The 9866-nt window shown below is 37.1% G+C and overlaps 1 gene segment (V, D, J or C); it reads right to left on the bottom strand.

Annotated features, from left to right (window-relative positions):
- Nucleotides 1-1341: 1341 nt before the first annotated feature.
- LOC118580216 lies at nt 1342-1854 on the bottom strand. The segment is given in 2 exon segments: nt 1342-1661; nt 1806-1854. Coding segments are annotated over 2 exon segments (369 nt in total).
- Nucleotides 1855-9866: the final 8012 nt, after the last annotated feature.

The raw sequence follows: 9866 nt of genomic DNA, 5'->3' as shown, positions 1-9866 counted from the left end.
TTTTTTTTTTTTTGCCTGCATGTATGTAAGTACACAGTGTGCAGGCCTGGTGCTCTTAGAGGCTAGAAGAGGGTGATGGATGCCCTTTAACTGAAGTTGAAGATAGCTGTGGGTTGCCATGTGGGTGCTGAGAATCAAACCAAGGACTTCTTCAAGTGCAACAATTCCTTGTAACCAAAGGACATGCTTTCCATCCAAATCAAACACTTAAATGTGTATTTTCTCAAATTGACGCACAAATTCAGTGTAATGCAATGAATAGTTGTGGAGTTTCAAAAGTTGATAAACTCAGTCTAGAATTTATGTAGAAATTTAATGGATATAATAACTAAGAAATTCCCCAAAATGTGGTATTTTAAGTTCTGACTTGCTTGTTCTTTTTTGTATAAATCTACAGTAATGAAGTCTGTATGGACTGTAGGTACAGGGATAAACAGGTAGATGAATGGGACATCATGAAGAGACTAAAAATATGTTTATTTTCACATGATAGATGATATTTCTGAGAGAGAAAGAGAGAGAGAAGAGAAGAGAAGAGAAGAGAAGAGAAGAGAAGAGAAGAGAAGAGAAGAGAAGAGAATGGAGTACAGGTCACTTTTGTTGTTTTGTTTTGTTCCTAAACGTATACTCTGGAATATCAAGTTTTCATCAATATCACTTCCAAAAGTGATTTAAGACATATTTAAGACAATCCTTTACTTTCTATGATTTCATATAGACAAGTGTATATTTCACTTCATATAGTGAGAGTAAAAGTCATGTAAGTGAGGTTCAAAATTGTTTGATTTTTGTAAGAAGACCAGTGGACCTAGGAACTATTATAATTCTAACTGAAGTGTGGCAGATAGCAGAAAGCATCAACACACACTTCTGGAATTTCAGAACACCCCAAAGGGCCATGGCTAAGCAGCCTTCCCTTTCCTTGTGCTCAAGCTGTTGTAAGAAATCCAGGAAACCTTTCTGCTGTCAGCTTTTCTCAATAATGGTTACCTCCCTTTTGAATACTGGCATTTTATAAGTTAATTTTCTGTACATAGAGAATATTTCTAGGAATATCCACAGAAGCTTCCACTCCTTCTGTATGTACAACTTAGACTCCTCACAGGGACTGACTATGTCCTCTTTTAATGCAGAAAAGATATTGAAACTCAATAGTCCTGGAGATGAAGCTGAAGAAAGGTAGACTACAGAGAGAACTCGTTGGCCTCTTCTAAAAAACAAAATGAATCATAATGAGCTATATTATAATTGCTGTAACATCTAAGACACAGTTTCAGTGGGTGACTCACCAGGAGGAACATCTGTGACAACTAGGCCACACACTTCTGCTTCCTTGGGGGTTTATGTTATGACTTGTATCACTGTGGAAAGAGTATAAGCTTGTTGGCAGTAATAAGTGGCCACATCTTCAGACTGCAGGCTGCTAATCTTGAGAGAAAACTGTGTGCCAGATCCACTGCCACTGAATCTAGAAGGGACCCCATCGGCCAAGCTGTTTGAATCATAGATCAGGAGCTTAGGTGGTCCCCCTGGTTTCTGCTGATACCATGCTAAAGCACTGTAAATGTTCTGACTTGCTTTGCATGTCATGGTGACACTTTCTCCCAGAGACACAGACAGGGAGGCTGGAGACTGGGTCATCTGGATGTCACATCTGGCACCTGAGATTGAAAAATTGAGAATAAATTTTTATACATTTAATTCTACTAGAAAAAAAAAAGATTTCATAGAGACAATGAAGTACTGACCAGACTCAGCTAAATAAATACATTGGAAATTTATTTATAGAAATTAAAATTCCTTACCTATAAGGCAAAGCAGCTGCAGCACCAGGAGCTGTGTGGGGACCCTCATGTCTGTGCTGTGACTGTGTGAAGCTGACTCCAGCACAGGAGTGACCTGACTATGAAGAAGGACATCAGGCACACTCAGGGCACATGCAAATCAGCAGTGGCTGAACACAGCTACAGGTGTGGCCAACTGGGTGACTTATTACACCCTGTGACGCTCTTAGGTCTCAGATCATAAGGACAGTACAGGCTTATTTGTAGTGAATATGCTCCTCTTTGGATAAAAAGAACAGAACCAGTTTAAGAGTTGCACTTTATTTTTATTTCTATCATGTTCAATGCCTAACTTCCTTGTTATGTTTCCCTCCAAGCCAGGGACTGTTAGATATGGCACAATTCTATAAAGTACATAAGAACTTACAGGGTCCTTTCAAAAGTAGCTGTAGGTTTCATTGAGAGCAGGCAGTTACTTCTTTTATTCTATTTATTTGTGAGATTGTATTTTGAGTAAGGCAATTCTCCCTTATTTTCCCCCTTCAAATCTTCCTAATATCACTCTTCACTCTCGTTCAAATTCATGGCCTATTTTTTCATAACTTCATTATCATATGCATATCTATAAGTCTATATAATGAAACTTGTATGAATGTTGGGCTACAGGCTACCAACTGCTGTATTCTCTCTTGGGAAGGAGCATTTCTCCCACTCCCAAGTTTACTCAGTTGTCTAAAATCCTTTGTGAAGAACTGAAGTTTGGCATGCTTTTTGAGTCCTCACTGTTTAGCTCATATTTGGTTAGTAATGTTGGTGAGATTTTATTACTCCTGATGTGACTAGGAGACAAAAATATCACAGCAAACTCGCTGATCCTATTGCTCTTACAGTATTTACATTCCAATTTCAAAAATGTTCCCTGAGACTTGGGTATGGATGTATTGTGTAAATGAGTCTGTAAGGCCTTAGCTCCACAAACCCCTATGCACCTTCATGCTCACAATGGTTCCCTCAAGAGTAAGAAAATACTACTTAAAGACATGATTTATAAGGAAGGATGGGAATTTCATGTAAATAACATAACTTTTCAGGTAAACAATTTAATTTTTTCACAGTTCAGCCACACAAGAACTACTTCTATCACGACCAGACAAAGTCATGGGCTTTTTCTTAAATATTTTACTGGGATCATATCTGTGCCCAGAGTTTCTGTGAGGCTTTAGATTATTGGAGTTGATTTCTATTCTTCATTATCCGAAATTATTGTCTTTAAGGAATATGAGTTTTCTCTCATATTGTCTCTCATATCCTTGAATGTAAAACAGTTTAAACATGCATATGTTATGGGCAACATACATCTTCCAGAGATTGAGAGGGCCTGTCCCTATAGGTTTATGGCAGAAAGATACAGCTGCATTGTGAGAGCAATATGTAATAAAGTGAATATAGAAGGTAAATATGGGAAGTTATAGACAAAGTGGGGCAGGTCTAGAGTGTGTCAACATCAGGAGAAAGGTTATGATGGACTTACTGAGAGGTGGAATGGGAGGAGTTTTACATGTGTAGCCATGTTTTACATGTAGGAGACAGAGGTCAGACTGGATTAGAAAGGAACACAATTAGGGCCAAAAAATGATGATGGACACAGGGGAGGTATCAGAAACAAAACATAGCTGGATGTGTCTACAAATGGATTGACCTGTAAATCAATGACCGGAGTGACTCTGATGTATATGGTCATATATTTTTGCATTGAGGCATATATCAGAGTATGCAATAGAGATAAAATCTGTGCACTCTGCCCTTATTCAGTACATTAATGTGGATGTATTTTACTTAATGACACCATATGTATATGTCTTGTTTAAGCAATAAAATCACACACACAAACATACAGAATCCATTAGAATACTTATTTATTTCACACCTGCAGCAACTGCTTTGAAAAAATACACTAGATATGGCAATGTTATTTATTTGGATACTAATCTAAATATTAATGAAAATTTTAGTTAAGGTTTTAAATATTAGGGTTTTTTGTGTATATGACCATTTTTCTGCACGTGCAACACTAGTATGTCTGTATACCAAAGAGGTCAAATGAGGAATGGGGATGGTTCCATATTATCATGTGCATGCTGAGAATGAAGACTCATTATTCTGCAAGAAAAAGGAGTGTTCTTAACTACCGAGCCATCTTTCCAACCAGACCATGAAAATTATAAATTTACATGGCTCATGGCCCTTTTGCAAACACACAATGACATTTATTGTTTTCCCTTTTCCATTGTCTGTTCTTTAACTCCCTTCAACCGCATACTGACTTTCACCTTCTTAGCTGCATCTCTTATATCTTTGACACAGAACACTCTCCTACACAGTGATTATGGGAAGTGTATTGTTCTCTGCATACAAGCAGAAAAGCAGTCATTGTTAGTCACACCCCATGTCAGGAAAGCTGGTGGAAGTTGGACTTTGAGTGTGCTGTACCTGTCCCACACCTGAGGAGAATCAATAAAGAAGCCACTCTTCTGTCTTAGTCTCTGGGAATTAAGACTTCACTTGCAGTACATCTGTTTCATGGTTGAATTGACACACTGTCTCAGTGCTTTCAGCTGTCTACCTCTACTTTCACTTCCTTCATGAAGTCCCATTCTCAGAACATCCCAAGAGTTATTGTTGCTCACAAAATGTGATACGAAAATATATTAAAAATACTGAATCAGTCCCAGTCCACACCAAGCCTCTCATCCTCATACTCCTCTAAAGGTCTCTTTTCTAACATATGTCTTGCCATAAAGAAAATAACAATACTGTCAAACTACAATCTAATTCTTGGAGTGCTGGTTAAACCTCCATGGCATCCATATTGTACTATCCATACAAGTATGTAAAATGATGAGATTACTCAGTGGAAAAACAAATGATCACTAATAGGGTTTGCCTAACTCTAACATCATGAGTCATGACCCTGGAGTACTACTGTCTACACTTTGACTGGAGAATGACACAAAGAAACCACACAGTAAAGTGCTGTCTATTTAATGTGGAGAAAGTACAAGTCTTCAGATCCTTCCCACAACAGTGACAAGAGGCTTTGTCCATCATGAAATTTACACATGCATTGGTTCACACCCAGTTTTTTCATAGCCCCAAATATATAAATGATGTGGTTTCCTGTCTCAATTCTAAGAAACTATGTATAGTCCCCAAAAGGGAAAAAGAGTTCATATTCACAAATTTGTACCTTTAGCAATATTCAAGATTTGAAAATTGGACAAAATAGACCTTTCGTCAGCCAATGAAATGTCATACCTTTCACGGATTTCACTTACTTTAATGATCCTTTGAGATCATTGGAGAATTGGATTGTCAACTGTATCAGGAAAAATATTTTCTTTCTCACTCACCAACATGATTTCTTCCTATGGACTTTATGTTCTCAACTTTGGAAACTCTTTATTATACTTACAAAAACCCTCCATTAAGATTATAATAATCCAAAATCCAGCATCTGTATAAGCTCTGCACTGGACTACAATGGGTGTAGGGAAAAGGAAGCAGATGTCACACTAACCCCCTCCTCTCATCCAGGAAGATCATTATTGAGGACCAGAACCCTAGGGCAGGCTTTTCTCTACCTGCATTATAAGGAATTGTCAGGATCTCCAGCCTCCATTGACTAACAATGGGTAAGTAAAATGCTAGGACCACTTTCAGATAAGTAGGCAGTGTCAAGGAGAAAATGCTGCAAACCAAAAGAATCAAATCATAAACTTCTCTTGTCATTAGGGGTACACTGTTTGGCAAGCAAAAGCTGGTGATTTTGACTGGCTAGACATTTATTATTACCTCCCCTTAAAATAAGGACAGGATTTTTTTTGCTCCAAACATGGTACCAAAAGAGTGGACAGTGATTTATGGCAAGTTGTAATGCAGTCAGAATAAACTAATGAACCAGATCTGAAAAAGCTTCTTCCTACAAATTATCAGCAGCATTAGTAAGAATTAAGCATGAGCCATAACATTTAAATGTGTGCAGAAACAGATACATATGCAGTCCAATGTATCTTCTTGCTATCAAGTAGTAACAAAATATGCAAGGATGTAGCTTAATCATGGACTTCTTGCCTACTATGTAAAAAGAACCCTGGATTACAGTCCCAGCATTGCATGAACCGGGTATGGTGGTGCACTCTTGTAGTTTAAGATCTTGGAAGTTAGAAACAGGGATTCCTGATTTTGAGACCAGCAAGAGCTACACAAGATCCATACTTTATCAGGAAAAAAATCTAACCTTGGAAGCCAAATTGGAAAAAGCATTAATTGCAATGTATTAAACAAAGTTGCAAAAGTAATGGAGTGCTGCATTGATTACTTCTAACACATTCAATACACATTTGAGTTACATTAGATAAAGCCATGTAGATTGGAGGAAGTATTAACTTATAATACATTTTACACTTATTGTTTGGAACATTGCAAGCATGTAAATGATTATAACTTGTCTTTGGCCATAGTGTGGCAAGGCCATCCAAGTCATTCCATAGTTCTATAACAAATTGTAGGATATTCCATTTAGATTTATTAATGTGGGTCATTGTGTGTTTTCATGTTTCCACTGTTATCACACAGCTGGTATAGCATCAACCAGGTTGTTGCTGTTTCTACTGGTCAAAAAACAATCATAGCACCCTCAAAGTCCAATTCAGGAAGAGGTAAACATTTTAAATCTGAAAGAAGAATTATATTGAATATGTAATGGTTTGGAATCTGTTTTTTAATTATTCAGGTGAATCATTGTATGTAGGAATGTAGTTGTGGCCTCTGTATGTGAATATATGTAAATAGTATGTTCCTCTTAATTCTAAAATTTAAAGACTATATTATACAATGTTCTCAATATACACTTTAGATAATAGAATGGAGATCCCCTGTCATTATCGTAAAGTTTAACAACAGTGGGATTTTTAGGTATATACATAGGAAATGTATCACATTGCTACAGTGATAAATATTCTACAAAATCCACATTATTCGCCCCAAGAAGAGTTGATAAAGAACTCTTCTTTCATTATTTAGATTAGATCTTTCCCCTGGAGAAAGATTGTCTTGATGAAGATCTTCTGGGAGGCAAAGCTATGGTTCCTCCCTAAATTTGAAGCAGTTATGAAAATCTGAATCCTAAAACCTTGCATGTTTTCCCAAAAGTCCAATTATGTCCTCCTTAGGACCAGTGCCCAGTTGAGGAAATCTGAATCATAGCTCTCAAACATGCCTCTGCACAGCATAACACAAAGATAGAACCTCAGGTTGGCTTTTACCATTATCTCCATGTACACATTGTTTTTTTCTCTGTATAGCTTTGTACATTTCCTGGAACTCACTCTGTAGCCCAGGCTGGCCTCGAACTTACAGAGATCCACCTGCCTCTGCTTTCCAAAAGCTGGGATTAAAAGCATATGCTACCACCACCTGGCTCCATCTACATATTTTGATTCTTCTTTGGAGAGAGGGAATGCTTAAGTTACTTGAGTAAAATTCAGCTCTATTTACATTACAGAGATATTGAGATATTCTGTTCCATATCCATCAAATTCTTGATCATATTGTATCTTCTGAGGGAAAAGTAGTTGGTTACTGATAAAGTAAAACTTGTTTTTTCTCTAGTTTGTAGACCTTGTAAATGGGATACTGTTCCTCTGTGGACAGTAGTAACTGTAACAGAATTGGCAGCATCTTCAGCCCTCATGCTGGTGATTGTGAGAGAGTAAGAGGTCACAGACTCACTGCCTCTAAAGTCAGTTGTGACTCCAGAAGTCCAATTGGAAATTACATAAATCGGAAGCTTAGGCTCTGCTCTCTGCTCCTGTTGGTACCAGTAGAAGTTAGTAGAAATACCATTTGAGATGGCCTGCAGATGATAGTGACCTTCTCTCCTTGAGAAATATCGAGGGAATTTGAAGATTGTGTGAGAACAATTTCTTTATTCAAAAGTATGGAGAGAAAGATGAAAAGAGACAGAAGTTAGTAAAAAAAAAATGAGACTTCAGAATTTCTTCATATTATATTCTATGCAAAGAAGATAAAGATGTTTCCCAGAGTTGGCACTTCAGAAACAGAATTGAGACACCTCTAAGTTGGAACTGACAGGAATGTCCCCTTGCTGCAGATAAGGTTTCAAGGAATCAGAAGATGCTATGCAAACATCAAAAGGAGGATGACAACCCAAAGTCTTACCCAGTTATTACACATGCACCCCACAATAACACTATGAGTGTAGTAGTGACAAACACACCTAGGGAGTAACAAATAGCTTTCTAATTAGACTAAAGACCTGTACAATAAGAGGAAAGCTAGGTAACTAATCAGTCCTAGTAAAACTGTGGTTATTGAGGGAAAACCTACAACCACTATTATATCAAAGCAGCATAATCATTAATACAAATATTTATCTTTATACCACAGATAAGTTCTGTTTTCACTCCTCGTCGATGAATCTTCACTTTTAAACAGACAGAGACCACTAAAAGGAAATCATAATTTAAAAATAATGTGGAGTTGTGGAGCCCTGTCCCAATGGATACATGTATAAAATATGCCCACACCTAAGATTCAGAGAACATTGATAGAGTCCAGGAATGATTATAAGATCCAGAGGATCAGGAACTCTCCCATGGTATTGTGTGTCCTAGTCATATCAGAAGCTATACCCATAAAGTTTCAATAACATGACTCTCCAAATATGATCAGAGAAAGAGGGCATCAGTGAGCAACACACCAAAACATATTGGAAAAAGCCCAAGAACCTCAACCATACACAAAGAACTACAGGCAAATGAGTAAATCAAGGGACAGAAGGGGTGACGTTTTCCAATGGAAGAACATAACAATTAGTTGTCTGTTGCTATTATGATCAATCTACATGAGTCTATTAAATGGGTAACAGAATTTAGTAAGATATAAAATGAAGAAATACACTCACAAATACAGAACAGAGTAGACAGCTTAAGTTGTCAGAATGGAAAGTTTGGATTTTTAAAGTTAATATTACATGTAAGGAGAGAGTCCAAAAAATCAAGAATTAACATGGAGAGAAATAGAATCTTGACAACAATGGTCCTTTAGATTATTGGTTTTCTTCCATCTCACACCTGTTGACTCTTCTGATATGAGTCAGAATCTCTTAATTTTTTTTTCTTTTAACAACATGCTTGGGTTTAGAGAAGAAGAGACTCACATTCCAACTCCAAAGCCAGCTTGATTTATAATTGAATCAAGACAACAACTATTCTAGAGTTAAAGAGATATAGAAGTTAGGCAGTAAAATGTTACCCTGTAGAGTATATTGGTACCAATAGGTTCTTTCCTTCTGCTATAGTCATCTGGGTGTCCAAGGCCTTATGAATTCTTGAAAATTGGTATTCCTATTATCCTATAAATAAAACAAAACAAAACAACAACAGAATCCTGCCCTGACCCTTGTTTGTTGGATTTTTCTTACAACTTGTAGAGTTGTCAGATCAGTGGATGAGCTAGTACTTCTCCTCATCAAGGGGTTTTTCCTGTCCAAAGTGATTTTTTTGGACGTATCCATAGTGTTTCTTCTCCTACAGAAACAAAATCAAAACCCTTTCCCTCTCATAGGAGGTATCATGATTACCAGTCTGAATTCAACACATCTTTGAAGTAAACCAGTTGGTTTAGTTCAGGCATTTTTGTTTTTGTTTTTTTCTGTTGTCCAAGGTCTCTCCACAGTTGTTGTTCCTTTATCATCAGCATTTGGGAAAATTCAAGGTCAATAATGCATTATGAAACCTATTTCTAGGAGTCATTGTTACCTCTCGTTGTTTGCTTAGCATATCCTTTAAAGTTTGATTAGATCTTTTCTATAACTGCTTGGCCTGTGGGATTGTGTGGTATAAGTGTAACATGCTTTGTTATTGTAATAAGCAAAAACTGTCTCATTTTATTTGAGACATATGCTGGAGCATTGTCAGTCTTAATTTGCACAGGTATTCCCATGATGGCCCTAACATCTAATAGGTGTGTAATCACAGAATCAGCCTTTTCAGAACTCAT

The sequence above is a fragment of the Onychomys torridus genome, chromosome 3 (assembly GCF_903995425.1).
Source record: "Onychomys torridus chromosome 3, mOncTor1.1, whole genome shotgun sequence".
In the NCBI taxonomy this organism is placed as follows: Eukaryota; Metazoa; Chordata; class Mammalia; order Rodentia; family Cricetidae; genus Onychomys; species Onychomys torridus.
Note: the sequence above shows the minus strand (reverse complement) of the source record. Positions and strands in the feature narration are given on the sequence as shown.